Raw genomic sequence first — 19941 nt, 5'->3', positions numbered from 1 at the left:
GTTATTAAGGTTCTGTGTTGTGGGGTTTGCAGTCTGCGCTCGCTCTTTGTTGCCTTTGTTACTCACGGGGTGGTTTGGGCTGGATGGGGACTTAAAACTCGCCCAGTTCCACCCCTGCCGCGGTCCCGGCTCCTTCCAGCCTGGCCTCGGACACTTTTCTTCGTTTTGGTGGATTTCTCCTTAAAATCGGGGCTGAACCCCGCTTAAATATTCCGGTTCTGAGGGATTTAGGAGCGCTTTCCTGCTCTGCTTTCTGTGCCGGGTAAAGGGTGCAAAAAATCAAAGCGGGGGCTTTCCCAAGGCTTTTGAATTTATGGGAGAATGAGGGATTTCGGTTTCTTAATTCTGAAAAAAAAAAAAAAAATTGGGAAAGTTTTGAGAATGGATTTTCCCAGAAATTCCCTGGAGAAGCTGTGCCAGAGCCTCCCCACCCTCACAGGGAACAATTCCTTCCCAAAATCCCCCCTAAACCTCCTCTCCTTCAGTCTGGATCCATCCCCACATTTCCCGACGAACCAACTGCAGGCACAGGAGCAAAACACAAAACGCGGGTGGAAAAGAGAAAATTCCGCCTGAGATTTCTGCACTTCGGGGGATTTTGGGGAGGAGTTGGTCTCGTTGTGCTCCAGGGACTGATTTTTCCAGCCAGGATTCCGTTCCTGGGTTGGGAATTCCCAAATGTATCAGCTGAGGAGGGCTGGAAACCTTTCCGAGGGGTGAATTTCACGTTTTCTCCACGTGCTTTAATCCTCCTGGTCTGGGACAGGAATTTTGGGAAGGGGGAGGTGTTGGAGCAAGAAATTCCCAAGGGTGATACCAGAGACACGGGAAATTTCGGGAGGAGAAGAAAATGGATTATTTTGGTGCCATGGACATGAACCCAAAAGGAGCCACACGGCCCCAACTCTTCCCGGCTCACAAAGAAGCCGCTGGGAGGATCTTCCCAAAATCCCGGTACCCCGCACCCCTTTTTCTCCTTTTTTTCCCTTTTCACACCCCGTTCCCTCTTTGCGCCTGGAAATGCCCACCTTGAGACGAGTTAAAACCATCCCGGGGTTTGTGGCATGGCAGAAATTATTCTGATTTTATGAGGCACCTCCAGAGATGCCGCAGGGATCTGGAGCTTATCAGGAATATTCCGGAGACATCAGAAAATGAGATTTCAAAGAGGATCTCAAAACCTCTGCGAGTTTGTCATCCAGGGAAATCATTTCGTGGTAATCACGGTAATGACATCCTAGAGGATCCGGGCTGCTGTGACCTCACCAAGAATAAATTATGGAAAGTGCTTCATCAAACTCCTCATTTTAAACTTCACAACTGGCATAATTCATGAACGGCTTCGTTTTTATTCCAAAGATAACCCCGAGCTTTGCTCTTCAGCTTTGCACCAGATCCTTCCCCTGATTTAGGAGCGCATCCGTAAATCCCACCAATGTTATGGGAAAGAAAGCGAGGCACGGCCGCAATTCCCTGTGTCAGGTTTTGCCTCCACAAGGAAAATCACCCTGGCGCTCCAAGATTCCCTGCGCACTCCAGCTTTTAGCCACGATAAGCTAAAAAAACCCTCATTAATTCTCGCTGCATTTTCACCTCTTAATGAAACCGGGAGCAGAAAAGCAGGAAATTCCGAGATGAAAAGACCTGGCGAGCTGCCGCCTGCGTTTTTGGGGTTATTGCCCAACGCGGCTTTAGATAATCATAAACAGCGAGCAAAACAATTCCTGCGGCTCCAGCGGCGGTCGCTGCACCGGGCTCGGCTCCCGAGTCATTAAAGCGCTTTAGCAAAGGGTGGCTCAGCCGCCCCCGGCCATCGGGGCAGGGTATAAATCCCCTCTCCACCCTGGCATCTCCTCACTGCCTCTCCCGACTCCTCCTCTCCGCCTCTCTGAGTAAGTTCGGACTCCCCGGCTCTAAAAACCTCAATTTCCCTTCTGCTTTTGGCGTGGATTTCTCCTCAGAATCGGGGCTGAGCTTTGCCTGAATGTTCTGGTTCTGAGGGGTTTAGGAGCGCTTTTCGTGCTGGGCAAAGGGGGCGAAAGTCAAAGCGGGGCTTTTGCAGGGATTTGGGGTTTATGGGAGAATGAGGATTTCAGTCTTTGAATTCTGGAAAAATATTTGGGAAAGTCTCGGGGATGGATTTAACTTCGCGTTTGGTTGCGTGGCACGATCAGGGAGAGGGTTCAGGGTGGAATTCGTGGAAAACTGGGGAAAATCCTGCTTGGAACTGAGCTCGGTGCAGCTCTGCTGCTGCTTGGATCAGCTCATCCTTAATTTAATTGGAACCTAGCGAGCTACACCAAGCTACTATTATGGATTATTAACCTAACTGTGCCAATAACTTTCATTTCTAACTCTTAAAAGCCATTTACGTTTCTAAAGCGCTTTTACAGAGATAAAATTCAGCATTTCTGTAGGTTAGCGCTGCGTTCTAACTTGAAGGAATTTCGAGGAAAATGCCCTGCACGGTATTTTTGATTTTTTTTTTAATTATCAAAAAAGGATAAATTTAATTTACAAGTTTAAAAAAAATATTCTGATGCTACACCAGGCTTTTATGTGAGGATTTTACCTGAAGAAATAAACATTATCGAATGAATTTCCCCTAGGTGAAAATGCAGTTTTCGTATTTGGCTTGATTATATCACTCTATAAATATTTTAACATATATATTATATTATATAAATATTTTAATTATATGTTTCACTTATTAAACGAGCACTCAACTCTCCCACCTATTCTCAGCCTTTTGCTTTTTTCCCTGTGTTTTAGCAGAATATTTTCCTGCCTGAAAACACCAGGAATCTGCAAGGAAAATAATACAAAAATTAAGCAGGGTGCTAAGGCGATTATTCCACGCTGAAATAGGTGGAAAATCCGGATTTTTTTTTTTTTCCTTTTCCCAAGTGTGGGAGGAACAGAGGCGCTGTGGGAACGAGTTCCAGCGCGTCCTCGGGAATTCCTGCAAAGGGCGAGGGCTGGGAGGTGGCAGGGGAGGAAAAGAGGAGGAGTTCTGCTCCCGGGGAGGAGGAGAAAAAGGGGAAATTTAACAGGAATTCAGAACAAACCGGGGCGGGAAAGTTAAAGGTGGGCGATAAAACTGCATCCAAATTACCTCCGAGGATCCCTTAAGGCCAAATGTCGATAATCAAGAGAGCAATTATTGGTTTTACCTCAATTATCCCTAACAAGGTCTTAAAAGGAAATTACAGCCAAGAGAGCAATTCTTGGTTTTGCCTCAGTTATCCCTAACAAGATCTCAAAACGAAACGTCAATAATCAAGTGGTCAATTCTTGTTTTTGCCTCAATTATCCCTAACAAGATCTCAAAACGAAACGTCAATAGCCAAGAGAGCAATTCTTGTCTTTATCGGAATTACCTCTAAAAAAACCACTTAGAGCCAAATGTCAACAAACAAGCGATCAGCTCTTGTTCTTACCCGAATTATCTCTTAGAATGTCAATAGCCGAGTGCTCAACTCTCGTCTTTTCCCGAGTTTAGGAGCACAATGTCCCCTGAGAGATATCTCGATTATCTCTAAAAACCACTTAGAGCCAAATAAACCAGCGCTCGGGTCGTGTTTTTATCTCGATTATCTCTAAAAACCCTTGGAGCCAAATGTCAATAAACAAGGGCTCTATCTCGATTATCTCTGACGATCTTTTATAGCCAAATGTCAATAAACCAGCCCTTGGCTCGTGTCTTCATCTCGATTACCTCTAAAAACCCTCAGAGCCCAATGTCAATAAACCAGCTCTCAAATTTTGTCTCTCAAATTTTGATCCCAGTTTCCTCCGACGATCTTTTAGAGGCAAATGTCAATAAACCAGCGCTCAAATTTTGTCCCTATCCCAATTTCCTCTGACGATCTTTTAGAGGCAAATGTCAATAAATCAGCCCTCAAATTTTAACTCTCCCAATTTCCTCTGACAGTCTTTTAGAGCCAAATGTCAATAAATCAACGCTCAAGTTCTGTCTCTATCTCGATTATCTCCGACGATCTTTTAGAGCCAAATGTCAACAAACCATCGCTCAAATTCTGTCTCTATCCCAATTTCCTCTGTCGATCTCTCGCACCCAAATGCCAACATCCAAGAGCCTCCGGGAGTTCTTCCCTTCGCTTTTGGACCTTTTCTTTGTGTCTTTTCGAACCCCGCAGGCTCTCCCCCGGCACCACCAGGTGATGGCTTCCACCCAGCTGGCCTGCGCCACCCCCTGCGAGCCCAAGTGTCCCCAGCCTCTGGCCAGCAGCACCAACGAGCCCTGCGTGGTGACCTGCGGCGACTCGCGGGTCATCATCTACCCCCCGCCCGTGGTCGTCACCTTCCCGGGGCCCATCCTCACCACGTACCCGCAGCAAACCGTCGTGGGAGCCTCGGAACCCTCGGAGGTGGCCCTGGTCGAGCCCCAGGCCGCGGTGGCCGCCGAGGTGACGGCGGGGGACAAAGTGGCGGCGCCGGTGGTGGCCCGAGCGGAGCCGCGCTGCGCCCCCAAATATTCCTACAGCTACTCGTCGCAATGGACTCATCCCTGCAACTCCTACCGCTCCGGGAAGCGCTGGACGTGCTGAGCCCCCGGGGAAAGGGAAATTCCGGGTGAAATCCCAGCGGGTTTTTTTTCCCTTAGTTTAGAGCTGTTCTCCCGCAGCTTCGCGGCGCGCTCGTCTGCTCCCGCCGCGCTTCGGCTTATCGCGGATTTTTTTTTTACTGGCACTGAGCTTGGAGAGGTGACTTGAAATGCTCGGAATTGCACACGGCAACGCTGCCAAAAAAGGGAAATTACCCCGTTTTTTTTACAGGCGGCATCTCTTGGATGCCGGTGATTTGCCAGAGCCTCGCTGAACCCCCGGAACGATGCTCTTTGTATCCTGTACAGTTTTGTTCCACAATTGTAGGAAAGCTTCTCTTTCCAAATAAATTTTCTCGACCTAAATACATTTTCTGTTTTCCTTTATCATATTTTTTTTTTTAAAAAGGGGAGGTTGGGTGGGATATCAGGGAAATTCTTCCCCCAAAGGGTGCTGAGCACTGCCCAGGCTGCCCAGGGAATGGGGTGAAGCTGTGCCAGGGCAGGTTTAGGATGGATTTTAGGGGAAGGTTCTTCCCCCAGAGGGTGCTGGGCACTGCCCGGGATCCCCAGGGAATGGGCACATTCCTGAGGCTGCCAGAGCTCCAGGACCGCTTGGAAAACGCCCTCAGGGAGATGAGAGAGCCCAGAGGAGGCTCCAGGATGGGATCAGAGGGATGGAGCAGCTCTGCTGGGAGAACTGGGATGGTTCAGCCTGGAGAAGCTTTAAGGTGACAAAGTTGTGGCCCCGGAGGACCTGAAGGGGCAACAAAAATACGGAGAGAGAAAATTCCCAAGGGATGGGATGCCAGGACAAAGGGGAATGGGTTCAGACTGATGGAGAGCAGTGAATTGTTAGGATTTAGGTTAAGGTTAGGGTTTAGGTTAAGGTTAGGGTTAAGGTTAAGGTTAGGGTGAGGGTTAGGGGGTTCTGGAGGACATTGGGGTTTCCATGTCCCAGTTTAGGTGGGACATTGGCCAGGAATTGTTCCCTGTGAGGGTGGAGAGGCCCTGGGATGGATTTCCCAGAGAAGCTGGGGCTGCCCCATCCCTGGCAGGCTCCAAGGCCAGGTTGGACAGGGTTTGGAGCAGCCTGGGACAGTGGAAGGTGTCCCCTGCCCACGGCACGGGGTGGAACAGGATGAGTGTCAAGGTCCCTTCCAACCCAAACCGTCCTGCGACTCCACCATAGGACATTCCACACCATCCCTCAGTCAGAGACTCATTTACAGCCAGGATGAAGAAATCCATGACAAAAAGAAGTATTTCGTGCAATGCAGATTCTTTATTTTGAGTCAAAAAGCCACAGGCGCTGTCAGCGGGAGACAAACCAGCACCAACGCCATGGAAACACGAAAATCCCAAGGCAGCAGCAGCAGCAGCAGCAGCGAGGCAGAGCCCAGGGCTGCGCCGCAGAGATCGCCCCTGGCCAGGGCGGCTCCGGGGCTCGGGGCTGGGCAGAGCAGGGCAGAGCCTGAGCCCAGCTGGGCACAGCTGGCTGGGGGCGCAGAGAGGGGGCAGCGTTTGGAGGCAGCGCTGGGAAGGCCAAAGGCGCCGGCCGAGGCTCTGCGGGGTCACACGGCACGGACAGGGACCCTGCAGCTGCCGGGGCTGCCGCGCCGGCCCTGAGCAGGGGCTGCAGCTTCAGCCCGGCTCAGGCGGCACAAGGCAGCAGCGGCTGCCGGAGGAGCCCGCGGGCAGGGCCAGCGCTGAGCTCCGCCGGGCTGGGGGCTTTAGCAGGGCCCGCAGGAGCCCCCGAAGGAGCGGGAACCGCGGCCACAGCTCCCGTAACCCCCAAAACCTCCGTAACCCCCAAAACCTCCATAACCCCCATAGCTGCCATAGCCCCCATAGCCCCCAAGGGCCCCGTAGCCCCCGTAGCCCCCACGGCTTCCGAAGGCGCCCCCGGAGCCGGCGCCCACGTAGGGAGCTCCGGCCGAGCCCACGGCGCTCTGCTGCGGGAAGGAGCTGAGGATGGGCCCGGGGAAGGTGACCACCGAGGCCGGCGGCTGGATGACCACCGTGGAGTCGGGGCACTGCCGCACGCAGGGCTCGTTGCAGGTGTCAGCCAGAGGGGCCGGGGTGGCCACGCCGCAGCTGGGCACGCACAGGCTGGAGCAGGACATGGTTCGGTTGGGCTGGGAGAGCTGCAAGACAAGGCAGGGCCACGGCTCAGGACAAGGACTCGGCCCGAAGCCCGGCTGCTGCTCTGGCCCACCTGGAGCCCCTGGGCCAGGACTCGCTCTGCCTCATCCCAGGCGCTGCCAGCGCAGCCCTGGCACGGCTGGAGCGGCTCCTGGCATCCCCTGCTGCCCTCCCCAGCCCCGGCTCCTGCTGCCCGTGGCACTGGAGAAAAACTCCCTCATGCCAAGCACCGGGCTCCCCGAGAGCTTCAGCCCGCTGGTGGAACCCCAACGATCCCAGCCCTGCCCTGGGACAGCTGCTGGAGCTCGGGGACAGAGATCCCTTGAGAATTCCACAGGCAGAGATCCCTTGGGAATCCCACAGGCAGAGATACTTTGGGAAATGCACAGGCAGAGATCCCTTGGGAATCCCACAGGCAGAGATCCCTTGGGAAATCCACAGGCAGAGATTCCTTGGGAATTCCACAGCCAGAGATCCCCTGGGAATTCCACAGCCAGAGATTCCTTGGGAATTCCGCAGGCAGAGATTCCTTGGGAATTCCACAGGCAGAGATTGCCCAGGAAAGGCACAGAAGAGGAAGAGAGGACGGAGGGAAGACTCGGACTCACCACAGCGATCAAGGAGCAGATTCAAGTGGGGAGAGCTGGATGGAGCCCTGTGCAGCCCTCGGACCTTTTATACACCCCAGAGTGCCTGCGGCACCGTCCAGGGGGTGGGGGCAAACCTGCAGTAATTAGGAATTCAAGCGCACCAACCCCATGACACAAACTGAAATGTGCGGTAATTACATCTGTATGAACCGGGGCTAGACCAAGTAAAGGTGCCCTGCAGAGCCACCAGGCCCCGGAGGGACAGACCATGACCAATCTCTGTGTGTACGATCATTTGTTGCTGAAGCCGAGATCAGAGCCCCAATAAACCCCGACATGTCCCTAATCCCCTTCTTTGCTTATGCACGGGAGTTTTGGGCATCGCTCAGGAGCTCTTTGAAATGGCACAGCCGGCACTTATTCTGTCATTAATCCTTTTTACGGGCTGCTAAATTGGGACGCCGGGAGGGAGAAGCCATCCCACCCACTCGGGCCGCATCCCAAACGCCAAACGTGGCAGGGGAGGGCGCAGGACCAGAGTCCCGGAGTGGGGCAGGCTGGGCGAGCACGGACAGACAGACAGACAGACAGACAACAGCCATGTGCTGCCCGAGGAGGGTCACCCCACGCGGCACAGGGCTGGGCACAGGGCTGGGCATGGGGGGCTCTGGGAGGGAGAATCCCGAAGGGATTTTTGTGCCGCTGGAGGATTTGTTAAGCCCCCGATCCAAGTGACGATGGTGCGAAAAGCAGAGGGGAAGATCCTATGTCAGAGGAAGCTTCACCTAAATCCATCCTGGCTCGGCTGTGGGAGTGGCACGGGTGGGATCAGGAGGGGCATAAAGGAGCAAGGGGAGATGTACAGAGAGGAGCGGGAGAGCAGAGAGAGGATCCAGAACCACTCAGCCCCTGCAGCCTGGGTCCTGGCTGAGCTCTGCTCTGGCCTGACCCGCTGCCCCCGAGGTCTGGCCCAGGGGGGGTTGGCCGAGCCCCCCAGAGCCAGGCTGGCCCAGGACAGGCCCAGCTGGGCACGGCTGCCTCAGGGCCACGGCCGGGCTGGGGCTCAGGGTGGTGAAGGCCGGGCACAGTCACGTCCCAAAAGATTCTTTGTAAGCAAAGTGAGGGATTAGAGACAAAACCTGGCATTATTGGGGCTGTGAGCTGCGTGAACTCCAGTAGCACCGTGTCTGTCACCTAATGATGGGCCACGGCTGTCCCTGCAAGCGCCTCTCTCCTTTCCACTCCTTTCCACACCAATGTCCACAATGGGGGGATGACAGAATTTTTCTGCGTCCCTTCACTTTATGAAGTTTGTCAGCGTCAATTCCTAATTGCTGGCGGGGGGGTCTGCCCGCAGCCCCGGCCGATGCCCCGGGCTCTCTGGGGTGTATAAAAGGGCTGAGCTCCTTGCACAGCTCCATCCACACTTCTCCACTTGACTCTCCTCATTACCCGGGTAAGTGCAGCTCTCCGAAGCCTCTCGTGGATCTCTCTCCGTCTCCTTCCATGAAATTCCTGCCTCACACCTTTGCCTCTTTTTTCCAGAAGCCTTTCCCAGTCTCCAGGATGTCCTGCTGTGTCCCCACCTGTGGCGTGGCCACCCCGGCCCCTCTGGCTGACACCTGCAACGAGCCCTGCGTGCGGCAGTGCCCCGACTCCACGGTGGTCATCCAGCCGCCGGCCTCGGTGGTCACCTTCCCCGGGCCCATCCTCAGCTCCTTCCCGCAGCAGAGCGCCGTGGGCTCGGCCGGAGCTCCCTACGTCGGAGGCGGCTTCGGCGGCTCCTCCGGCCGCCGTGGGGGCTCCGGGGGCTTCGGGGGCTCCGGTGGCTCCGGGGGCTTTGGGGGATTCGGAGGTTACGGAGGATTCGGAGGTTTTGGGGGCAGCTGCGGTGGCTCCAGAGGCTGCGGGCCCTGCTAAGCCCCAGCTCCATCCCTGATCCAGAAGAGCTCCGCGAACGCCCCCGGCCCATCCCCGCAAGCCAAGGCCCGAAGCAAGGACACACCGGCAGACAGACACACCGACAGACAGATAGACATCCCCCGGCCCGGCTCTGCCGCCTTCCCGCCGCGCTCGGAGCCCCGCAGCGATCGCTGCCCGCTCCCGGCACGGCCCCAGCTCGGCTCCTGCTCTGCCCGTGTCCCCCCCGGGACACGCGGCGAGCGCTCGGCCGGGGCCCCGCTCCGCTGCCGCCCCCCTGCCCCGCACGGCAATAAAAGCTGCCTCGCATTGCAATCTTCACCGCCTCTCTCGGCTGCTCTTTGCTCCGCACCCGCTGCCCACCCCGGCCCGGGCGGTCCCGGGAGGGTCCGGGGAGGGTCCCGGGATGGTTCTGGGTGGGTTCTGGGCAGCCTCGCTCGGACACGGTGGATGAGAAGCCCCCGGCAGCTGCCCGGGCTCCTCCTGCCCGTCCTTGGCCACCCCAGCCCCGCAGCAGAGCCCCCCCGAGCCGGACCCTGCCCAGCCCTGGGCTCGGCGCCTCTGCCCATCCCTGCCCGGCTCCTGCCCGCTCCGGGCTCCTCTCTGCAGCCCCAAAGGAGCCCCGGGCCCCAGCGCCAGCCCCCTGCCTTTGGGACACCCCCGAGCGACGCCTGTAGCCCCAGAGCTGGTGGGGATTGGGGCGCGAGTGGAGCCCCCGAGGGTCCCGGTGATTTGCGGAAACAAACAAACAAACTCTACAACTCTTTGAAAGTTGTAACGCGGGTGTGTTTATTACAGCGCTGGACGCCTGTGGGAATCATTTCTCTCAATAGGACACGCGTGCCTTTGGCAACTCCAGATCCTTTTTTATTCCCCTCTCAGATATATATCCATGCAATTTTACAATAGGTTCATACAGATTCATTTTACTGATTTTGTGTGACATTTGCCGCTAATTCTGTCCTTTATCAGGAAGAATTCCTGGGTCATTTTAACCCTGCTCTCCCTAGCAGCCTCTCTGTTTGTTTCAGAGTTCAAGGGGACACAGTATGAAATAATATTGTCTAAAATTGATCTATAAGAACTTAAAACAAATATGAGATCACAAACCCAGGGAGTTTTTGGTGTTAATAGGGGAAGAAATTTTCAGACAGATCAGTAGGCAATAGCAGGGACCTCAGAGGGATGAGAACTCCAAGCTTCTGCTCCAAGAGCTCCACGGGACTGAACCCTGTGGTCATTCCACGGCGTGGAGAGGAGACTGGGCAAGATGTGCTCGGCTCTGTCTCCTCCCTTCCCAGCTGCCACCACCTCCAGCCAAAGAGGCCAGGACACCTGGGACATGCAGAGCTCATCCTGCATTTCCCTGCCCCTTCCCATGAGACCGAGCAATCCTGGTCCTGTGTGGGAGAGGATTCACAGCGGCTTCGGTGAGCCAGAGAGAAGTTGGAGAAGAGGATCCATGTTCACCCCTGAGAGAATTTCCTACCAAGGTCCTTGACACAGAAACCAAGAAAGAAACAAGGAGAAATAAGAGAAACCTGCAACTGCCTATTGCAATGAGCACTTTGTTTGTCTCTTGTGACCAATAAGTGTAAATTGATGAGTTTTCTAAGAATGTATAAAAGCATGCATGGTATATTAAAAATGGTTTGAAGCCTTGTGAAAATGGAGAATTGATTTGTGTTGTGGCCATCTCAAGTACAACAGCCCAGTCCCAGAGGCGATGTCAGCTTTGCTGCCCCAGCTGAGGATTTGGAAGAGTTTCTGCAAGGCCCTCGTGGCCCTTTCCCATCCTCAACGAGGGCTTTGGGGGTGTCCTGAGTTTCCTGCTGCTGGGAGAGCACGGGGAGCTGGGGGGGATGAGCCCCCCAGAGCCAGAGGGGTGGGACATCCCCAGCTGGGACACAGGGAGCCAGCTGTGCCCGGGCTCCAGGGCACTGCCCAGGGCCATTGCAGCAGCCCAGCAGACACCCAGGAGACTGGGGAGTGGGAAAAAGGCAGGATGAAGGAAAACCAGGAGTCAACATTGCAATGCAAGACAGCTTTTATTGCAGGGGGAGGGCAGGAGGGGCAGGGCAGAAGAGCAGGGTCATGGCCAAGGGCTTGCCATGGCCTGGCCCTGGGCACAGCCGGGTGAGCAGGAGCAGCCCCGGGAGAGTCTCTGGGAGCACCGTGGCACCAGGAGCCCCTCGGGGATGCTCAGGCAGGGCAGGGACAAGGCAGAGCTGCTTCCCAAGCTGGCACCAGGCTCCCGAGGTGCAGAGCCCGGCCACGCCCAAGGGGTTTTGGTCCACAGAGCGTCGGGTCGGGATGTGCCGGGGTTTCTCCTGGAGCTCTTCTTGGTCTGAGGCCGCGCTCGGGCTGGGGCTTAGCAGGGCCCGCAGTTGCCATTGAGGTAGCGGTGGCCGCTGCTCCAGCCGCCGTAGCCGCAGTTGCCAAGGCCTCCATAGCCCCAGCCTCCGTAGCCTCCACAGCCCCAACCGCCGTAGCCTCCACGGCCTCCATAGCCCCAACCCCCATAAAGACCACGGCTTCCATAGCCCCAGCCTCCAAAACCTCCATAGCCCCCAAAGGCCCCGTAGCCCCCGTAGCCCCCGTAGGCCCCACGGCTTCCGAAGGCGCCCCCGGAGCCGGCGCCCACGTAGGGAGCTCCGGCCGAGCCCACGGCGCTCTGCTGCGGGAAGGAGCTGAGGATGGGCCCGGGGAAGGTGACCACCGAGGCCGGCGGCTGGATGACCACCGTGGAGTCGGGGCACTGCCGCACGCAGGGCTCGTTGCAGGTGTCAGCCAGAGGGGCCGGGGTGGCCACGCCGCAGCTGGGCACGCACAGGCTGGAGCAGGACATCTTTGAGACTGGGAAAGTCTTCTGGAAAACACCCAGAGAAGAAAGAGGTAAAGGTGAGAGGCAGGAATTTCCCAGAGAGAGATCTCCAAGAGGCTTTGGAGAGCTGCACTTACCCAAGTGATGAGAGGAGTCAAGTGGAGATGTGTGGATGGAGCTGTGAAGGGAGCTGAGCCCTTTTATACACCCCAGAGAGCCTGGGGCTTCAGGAAAGGGGGCGGTGACAGAAAACACGAGTAATTAGGAATTCACGCTGACAAGCTTCATCAGAGCGATAATGTTGCAAGATAATTCCATGGCATCCCCTCCTTGGGGACACAGGTGTGAAAACGTGTCCTGGACGTGAAGGAAGTGATGGGAGGGACAGCCGTGGCCCATCATTACATGACAGACACGGTGCTGCTGGAGCTCGCTCAGCTCACAGCCCCAATAAACCCAGGTTTGTCCCTAATCCCTCACTCTGCTTACAGAGAACAATTCCCGGCATCTTGCAGCAGCTTTGAAGGGCTGCCCCAGCCATCACCCCTGTCATTATCAGCCTTTTACGGGCTGGTAAACAGAGGCAGCGGCAGCTTGGGCAAAGCAGAAGCCACTCTCGGGGTGTCTCCCAAATCCCACCCTCTGCCAGTGCCAGCAAAAATGTTCATGGCCAGGTTTTGGGGTCCCCTGACACATCTGTGAATTGTTAGGGTTTAGGTTAAGGTTAGGGTTTAGGTTATGGTTAGAGTTAGGGTTACAGTTAAGGTTGGGGTTAGGGTTAGGGTTGGAATTAGGGGGTTCTGGAGGACATTGGGGTCTCCATGTCCCAGTTTCCCTTGGTGGCCCCACACCGGGGTCAAATCCCACTGGTGAAACCCCAAACCGGCAGGGAAGGTGGAGATCGGTGGGACAGAGCCCGGGACGACCATGACAGAGGGGACATCATGGGAGGAGCTGAAGTGTCCTCGTGGCTCCTCCAGCCCCGTTTCGGCAAGCTGGGTCCTGGTTGAGCCTTCCTGGAGGGCCTGCACTGCCCAGCCGGCCCCAAGGGCTGGCCCAGGGGGTGTTGGCTGAGCCCCCCAGATCCAAGCTGGTCCCAGCCATGGCCCAGGTCAAGCCCAGCCGGGCACGGCTGGCTCAGGGGTACGGCCTGGCTGGGCACAGCCATGTCCCAAAGGATGCTTGGGATTCTTTGTAAGCAAAGTGAGGGATTAGGAACAGAGCAGGGTCTGTCACCTAATAATGGGCCATAGGTGTTCCTCCCATCACCTCCCATCGGTCCAGGGCACGTTTCCACACCAATCTCCCTGATGTTGAGGTGTATAATTGTATTGCATCATTATCTCTCTGATGAAGCTTGTCAGCGTGAATTCCTAATTACCTGTTTTTTTGCCACCGCTCCCTTTCCTGATGCCCCAGGGCCTTTGGGAGATGTATAAAAGGTCCAAAGGTTCCACAGAGCTCTATCCACCTTCCACCGCTTGACTTGCCTTATCACCTTGGTAAGTCCAAGCCTTCCCTCCTCTTTCCTTCTTCATCCCTGAGTTTCTCAGGGAATCTTTGGGGATTTCTGGAGGAACCTTTGGCTGTGGGCTCCTCTTGCTCTCCTAGAGCAGAGTTGGGGTGGTTGGGGTTCTACCAGGCGACCAAGGGCTTGGGAAGCGTGAGGACTTTGCTTCTTTGGATGTCAAAGTCTTCTTAATTCCCATGGGCAAGCAAGACTGAGGGCTGGTGAGGGTAGCAAGGGATGTGAGCAGGGATTTGGATGGAATGGGGCTCGGTTCAGAACGCCTGGGATCCCTGGAACAGTTGGGCTTCGGGCCGAGTCCTTGGCCTGAGCTGTGGCCGTGCATTGTCTCGCAGCTCTCCCAGCCGAACCGAACCATGTCCTGCTCCAGCCTGTGCGTGCCCAGCTGCGGCGTGGCCACCCCGGCCCCTCTGGCTGACACCTGCAACGCGCCCTGCGTGCGGCAGTGCCCCGACTCCACGGTGGTCATCCAGCCGCCGGCCTCGGTGGTCACCTTCCCCGGGCCCATCCTCAGCTCCTTCCCGCAGCAGAGCGCCGTGGGCTCGGCCGGAGCTCCCTACGTGGGCGCCGGCTCCGGGGGCGCCTTCGGAAGCCGTGGGGGCTACGGGGGCTACGGGGGCTACGGGGCCTTTGGGGGCTATGGAGGTTTTGGAGGCTGGGGCTATGGAAGCCGTGGTCTTTATGGGGGCTGGGGCTATGGAGGCCGTGGAGGCTACGGCGGTTGGGGCTGTGGAGGCTACGGAGGCTGGGGCTATGGAGGCCTTGGCAACTGCGGCTACGGCGGCTGGAGCAGCGGCCACCGCTACCTCAATGGCAACTGCGGGCCCTGCTAAGCCCCAGCCCGAGCGCGGCCTCAGACCAAGAAGAGCTCCAGGAGAAACCCCGGCACATCCCGACCCGACGCTCTGTGGACCAAAACCCCTTGGGCGTGGCCGGGCTCTGCACCTCGGGAGCCTGGTGCCAGCTTGGGAAGCAGCTCTGCCTTGTCCCTGCCCTGCCTGAGCATCCCCGAGGGGCTCCTGGTGCCACGGTGCTCCCAGAGACTCTCCCGGGGCTGCTCCTGCTCACCTGGCTGTGCCCAGGGCCAGGCCATGGCAAGCCCTTGGCCATGACCCTGCTCTTCTGCCCTGCCCCTCCTGCCCTCCCCCTGCAATAAAAGCTGTCTTGCATTGCAATGTTGACTCCTGGTTTTCCTTCATCCTGCCTTTTTCCCACTCCCCAGGCTCCCGGCTGTCTGCTGGGCTGCTGCAATGGCCCTGGGCAGTGCCCTGGAGCCCGGGCACAGCTGGCTCCCTGTGTCCCAGCTGGGGATGTCCGACCCCTCTGGCTCTGGGGGGCTCATCCCCCCCAGCTCCCCGTGCTCTCCCAGCAGCAGGAAACTCAGGACACCCCCAAAGCCCTCCCTGAGGATGGGAAAGGGCCACGAGGGCCTTGCAGAAACTCTTCCAAATCCTGAGCCGGGGCAGCAAAGCTGACATCACCTCTGGGACTGGGCTGTTGTACTTGAGATGGTCACAACACAAATCAATTCTCCATTTTCATATGGCTTCAAACCATTTTTATTATACCATGCATGCTTTTATACATTCTTACAAAACTCATCAATTTACACTTATTGGTCACAAGAGACAAACAAAGTTGCTCATTACAATAGGCAGTAGCAGGTTTCCCTTATTTCTCCTTGTTTCTTTCTTGGTTTCTGTGTCAAGGACCTTGGTAGGAAATTCTCTCAGGGGTGAACATGGATCCTCTTCTCCAACTTCTCTCTGGCTCACAGAAGCCGCTGTGAATCCTCTCCCACACAGGACCAGGATTGCTCGGTCTCATGGGAAGGGGCAGGGAAATGCAGGATGAGCTCTGCATGTCCCAGGTGTCCTGGCCTCTTTGGCTGGAGGTGGCGGCAGCTGGGAAGGGAGGAGGCAGAGCCGAGCACATCTTGCCCAGTCTCCTCTCCACGCCGTGGAATGACCACAGGGTTCAGTCCCGTGGAGCTCTTGGAGCAGAAGCTTGGAGTTCTCATCCCTCTGAGGTCCCTGCTATTGCCTACTGATCTGTCTGAAAATTTCTTCCCCTATTAACACCAAAAACTCCCCGGGTTTGTGATCTCATATTTGTTTTAAGTTCTTATAGATCAATTTTAGACAATTTCATACTCTGTCCCCTTGAACTCTGAAACAAACAGAGAGGCTGCTAGGGAAAGCAGGGTTAAAATGACCCAGGAATTCTTCCTGATAAAGGACAGAATTAGCGGCAAATGTCACACAAAATCAGTAAAATGAATCTGTATGGACCTATTGGAAAATTGTATGGATATGTGTTTGAAAGGGGAATAAGAAAGGATCTGGAGTTGCCAAAGGCACGCGTGTCCTATTGAGAGAAATGATTCCCACAGGCGTCCAGCGCTGTAATAAACACACCCGCGTTACAACTTTCAAAGAGTTGTAGAGTTTGTTTGTTTGTTTCCGCAAATCACCGGGACCCTCGGGGGCTCCACTCGCGCCCCAATCCCCACCAGCCCTGGGGCTGCAGGCATCGCTCGGGGGTGTCCCAAGGGCAGGGGGCTGGCGCTGGGGCCCGGGGCTCCTCTGGGGCTGCAGAGAGGAGCCCGGAGCGGGCAGGAGCCGGGCAGGGATGGGCAGAGGCGCCGAGCCCAGGGCTGGGCAGGGTCCGGCTCGGGGGGGCTCTGCTGCGGGGCTGGGGTGGCCAAGGACGGGCAGGAGGAGCCCGGGCAGCTGCCGGGGGCTTCTCATCCACCGTGTCCGAGCGAGGCGGCCCAGAACCCTCCCAGGACCCTCCCGGGACCCTCCCGCGACCCTCCCGGGACCGCCCGGGCCGGGGTGGGCAGCGGGTGCGGAGCAAAGAGCAGCCGAGAGAGGCGGTGAAGATTGCAATGCGAGGCAGCTTTTATTGCCGTGCGGGGCAGGGGGGCGGCAGCGGAGCGGGGCCCCGGCCGAGCGCTCGCCGCGTGTCCCGGGGGGGACACGGGCAGAGCAGGAGCCGAGCTGGGGCCGTGCCGGGAGCGGGCAGCGATCGCTGCGGGGCTCCCAGCGCGGCGGGAAGGCGGCAGAGCCGGGCCGGGGGATGTCTGTCTGTCCGTCGGTGTGTCTGTCTGCCGGTGTGTCCTTGCTTCGGGCCTTGGCGTGCGGGGATGGGCCGGGGGCGTTCGCGGAGCTCTTCTGGATCAGGGATGGAGCTGGGGCTTAGCAGGGCCCGCAGCCTCTGGAGCCACCGCAGCTGCCCCCAAAACCTCCGAATCCTCCGTAACCTCCGAATCCCCCAAAGCCACCGGAGCCACCGGAGCCCCCGAAGCCCCCGGAGCCCCCACGGCGGCCGGAGGAGCCGCCGAAGCCGCCTCCGACGTAGGGAGCTCCGGCCGAGCCCACGGCGCTCTGCTGCGGGAAGGAGCTGAGGATGGGCCCGGGGAAGGTGACCACCGAGGCCGGCGGCTGGATGACCACCGTGGAGTCGGGGCACTGCCGCACGCAGGGCGCGTTGCAGGTGTCAGCCAGAGGGGCCGGGGTGGCCACGCCGCAGCTGGGGACACAGCAGGACATCCTGGAGACTGGGAAAGGCTTCTGGAAAAAAGAGGCAAAGGTGTGAGGCAGGAATTTCATGGAAGGAGACAGAGAGAGATCCACGAGAGGCTTCGGAGAGCTGCACTTACCCGGGTGATGAGGAGAGTCAAGTGGAGAAGTGTGGATGGAGCTGTGCAAGGAGCTCAGCCCTTTTATACACCCCAGAGAGCCCGGGGCATCGGCCGGGGCTGCGGGCAGACCCCCCCGCCAGTAATTAGGAATTCACGCTGACAAACTTCATAAAGTGAAGGGACGCAGAAAAATTCTGTCATCCCCCCATTGTGGACATTGGTGTGGAAAGGAGTGGACAGGAGAGAGGCGCTTGCAGGGACAGCCGTGGCCCATCATTAGGTGACAGACACGGTGCTACTGGAGTTCACGCAGCTCACAGCCCCAATAATGCCAGGTTTTGTCTCTAATCCCTCACTTTGCTTACAAAGAATCTTTTGGGACGTGACTGTGCCCGGCCTTCACCACCCTGAGCCCCAGCCCGGCCGTGGCCCTGAGGCAGCCGTGCCCAGCTGGGCCTGTCCTGGGCCAGCCTGGCTCTGGGGGGCTCGGCCAACACCCCCTGGGCCAGACCTCGGGGGCAGCGGGTCAGGCCAGAGCAGAGCTCAGCCAGGACCCAGGCTGCAGGGGCTGAGTGGTTCTGGATCCTCTCTCTGCTCTCCCGCTCCTCTCTGTACATCTCCCCTTGCTCCTTTATGCCCCTCCTGATCCCACCCGTGCCACTCCCACAGCCGGGCCAGGATGGATTTGGGTGAGGCTTCCTCTGACATAGGATCTTCCCCTCTGCTTTTCGCACCATCGTCACTTGGATCGGGGGCTTAACAAATCCTCCAGCGGCACAAAAATCCCTTCGGGATTCTCCCTCCCAGAGCCCCCCATGCCCAGCCCTGTGCCCAGCCCTGTGCCGCGTGGGGTGACCCTCCTCGGGCAGCACATGGCTGTCTGTCTGTCTGTCTGTCTGTCCGTGCTCGCCCAGCCTGCCCCACTCCGGGACTCTGGTCCTGCGCCCTCCCCTGCCACGTTTGGCGTTTGGGATGCGGCCCGAGTGGGTGGGATGGCTTCTCCCTCCCGGCGTCCCAATTTAGCAGCCCGTAAAAAGGATTAATGACAGAATAAGTGCCGGCTGTGCCATTTCAAAGAGCTCCTGAGCGATGCCCAAAACTCCCGTGCATAAGCAAAGAAGGGGATTAGGGACATGTCGGGGTTTATTGGGGCTCTGATCTCGGCTTCAGCAGCAAATGATCGTACACACAGAGATTGGTCATGGTCTGTCCCTCCAGGGCCTGGTGGCTCTGCAGGGCACCTTTACTTGTTCTAGCCCCGGTTCATACAGATGTAATTACCGCACATTTCAGTTTGTGTCATGGGGTTGGTCCGCTTGAATTCCTGATTACTGCAGGTTTGCCCCCACCCCCTGGACGGTGCCGCAGGCACTCTGGGGTGTATAAAAGGTCCGAGGGCTGCACAGGGCTCCATCCAGCTCTCTCCACTTGAATCTGCTCCTTGATCGCTGTGGTGAGTCCGAGTCTTCCCTCCGTCCTCTCTTCCTCTTCTGTGCCTTTCCTGGGCAATCTCTGCCTGTGGAATTCCCAAGGAATCTCTGCCTGCGGAATTCCCAAGGAATCTCTGGCTGTGGAATTCCCAAGGGATCTCTGTCTGTGGAATTCCCAAGGGATCTCTGGCAGTGGAATTCCCAGTGAATCTCTGGCTGTGGAATTCCCAGGGGATCTCTGTCCCCGAGCTCCAGCAGCTGTCCCAGGGCAGGGCTGGGATCGTTGGGGTTCCACCAGCGGCTGAAGGTCTCGGGGAGCCCGGTGCTTGGCATGAGGGAGTTTTTCTCCATTGCCACGGGCAGCAGGAGCCGGGGCTGGTGAGGGCAGCAGGGGATGCCAGGAGCCGCTCCAGCCGTGCCAGGGCTGCGCTGGCAGCGCCTGGGATGAGGCAGAGCGAGTCCTGGCCCAGGGGCTCCAGGTGGGCCAGAGCAGCAGCCGGGCTTTGGGCCGAGTCCTTGTCCTGAGCCGTGGCCGTGCCTTGTCTTGCAGCTCTCCCAGCCGAACCGAACGATGTCCTGCTCCAGCCTGTGCGTGCCCAGCTGCGGCGTGGCCACCCCGGCCCCTCTGGCTGACACCTGCAACGAGCCCTGCGTGCGGCAGTGCCCCGACTCCACGGTGGTCATCCAGCCGCCGGCCTCGGTGGTCACCTTCCCCGGGCCCATCCTCAGCTCCTTCCCGCAGCAGAGCGCCGTGGGCTCGGCCGGAGCTCCCTACGTGGGCGCCGGCTCCGGGGGCGCCTTCGGAAGCCGTGGGGGCTACGGGGGCTACGGGGCCCTTGGGGGCTATGGGGGCTATGGCAGCTATGGGGGTTATGGAGGTTTCGGGAGTTACGGAGGTTTTGGGGGTTACGGGAGCTGTGGCCGCGGTTCCCGCTCCTTCGGGGGCTCCTGCGGGCCCTGCTAAAGCCCCCAGCCCGGCGGAGCTCAGCGCTGGCCCTGCCCGCGGGCTCCTCCGGCAGCCGCTGCTGCCTTGTGCCGCCTGAGCCGGGCTGAAGCTGCAGCCCCTGCTCAGGGCCGGCGCGGCAGCCCCGGCAGCTGCAGGGTCCCTGTCCGTGCCGTGTGACCCCGCAGAGCCTCGGCCGGCGCCTTTGGCCTTCCCAGCGCTGCCTCCAAACGCTGCCCCCTCTCTGCGCCCCCAGCCAGCTGTGCCCAGCTGGGCTCAGGCTCTGCCCTGCTCTGCCCAGCCCCGAGCCCCGGAGCCGCCCTGGCCAGGGGCGATCTCTGCGGTGCA

At 58.0% G+C, this 19941-nt stretch overlaps 5 protein-coding genes across 5 annotated transcripts; 3 read left to right on the top strand and 2 right to left on the bottom strand.

Moving 5' to 3' along the window:
* The first annotated feature begins 1751 nt into the window (after positions 1 to 1751).
* Positions 1752 to 4917, top strand: LOC129132085 (uncharacterized). The gene is made up of 2 exons (XM_077191942.1): positions 1752 to 1892; positions 4161 to 4917. Exon 2 carries the CDS (start codon positions 4185 to 4187, stop codon positions 4569 to 4571), a length of 387 nt encoding a protein of 128 aa, XP_077048057.1. The 5' UTR covers positions 1752 to 1892; positions 4161 to 4184; the 3' UTR covers positions 4572 to 4917.
* Positions 4918 to 6300: 1383 nt separating this feature from the next.
* On the bottom strand, positions 6301 to 6693 carry LOC129132174 (claw keratin-like). The gene has a single exon (XM_054651201.2). The coding sequence runs from the start codon at positions 6691 to 6693 to the stop codon at positions 6301 to 6303; it is 393 nt and encodes a 130-aa protein (XP_054507176.2).
* Positions 6694 to 8868: 2175 nt separating this feature from the next.
* LOC129132171 (claw keratin-like) lies at positions 8869 to 9222 on the top strand. The gene has a single exon (XM_054651197.2). It carries the CDS (start codon positions 8869 to 8871, stop codon positions 9220 to 9222), a length of 354 nt encoding a protein of 117 aa, XP_054507172.2.
* A 7552-nt stretch (positions 9223 to 16774) lies between these two features.
* Positions 16775 to 17128, bottom strand: LOC129132263 (claw keratin-like). Its single transcript, XM_054651303.2, has one exon. The coding sequence runs from the start codon at positions 17126 to 17128 to the stop codon at positions 16775 to 16777; it is 354 nt and encodes a 117-aa protein (XP_054507278.1).
* Positions 17129 to 19221: 2093 nt separating this feature from the next.
* On the top strand, positions 19222 to 19614 carry LOC129132226 (claw keratin-like). Its single transcript, XM_054651263.2, has one exon. The coding sequence runs from the start codon at positions 19222 to 19224 to the stop codon at positions 19612 to 19614; it is 393 nt and encodes a 130-aa protein (XP_054507238.1).
* The last annotated feature ends 327 nt before the right edge of the window (positions 19615 to 19941 follow it).

The sequence above is a fragment of the Agelaius phoeniceus genome, chromosome 31, assembly GCF_051311805.1.
Source record: "Agelaius phoeniceus isolate bAgePho1 chromosome 31, bAgePho1.hap1, whole genome shotgun sequence".
In the NCBI taxonomy this organism is placed as follows: domain Eukaryota; kingdom Metazoa; phylum Chordata; class Aves; order Passeriformes; family Icteridae; genus Agelaius; species Agelaius phoeniceus.
The sequence above is the reverse complement of the archived record's forward strand: the minus strand, read 5'-3'. Positions and strand labels throughout refer to the sequence as shown.

Excerpts from the sequence above, each read along its gene's own strand:
- LOC129132085 (XM_077191942.1), top strand. The coding sequence starts at position 4,185 with ATGGCTTCCACCCAGCTGGCCTGCGCCACCCCCTGCGAGCCCAAGTGT.
- LOC129132174 (XM_054651201.2), bottom strand. The coding sequence starts at position 6,693 with ATGTCCTGCTCCAGCCTGTGCGTGCCCAGCTGCGGCGTGGCCACCCCG.
- LOC129132171 (XM_054651197.2), top strand. The coding sequence starts at position 8,869 with ATGTCCTGCTGTGTCCCCACCTGTGGCGTGGCCACCCCGGCCCCTCTG.
- LOC129132263 (XM_054651303.2), bottom strand. The coding sequence starts at position 17,128 with ATGTCCTGCTGTGTCCCCAGCTGCGGCGTGGCCACCCCGGCCCCTCTG.
- LOC129132226 (XM_054651263.2), top strand. The coding sequence starts at position 19,222 with ATGTCCTGCTCCAGCCTGTGCGTGCCCAGCTGCGGCGTGGCCACCCCG.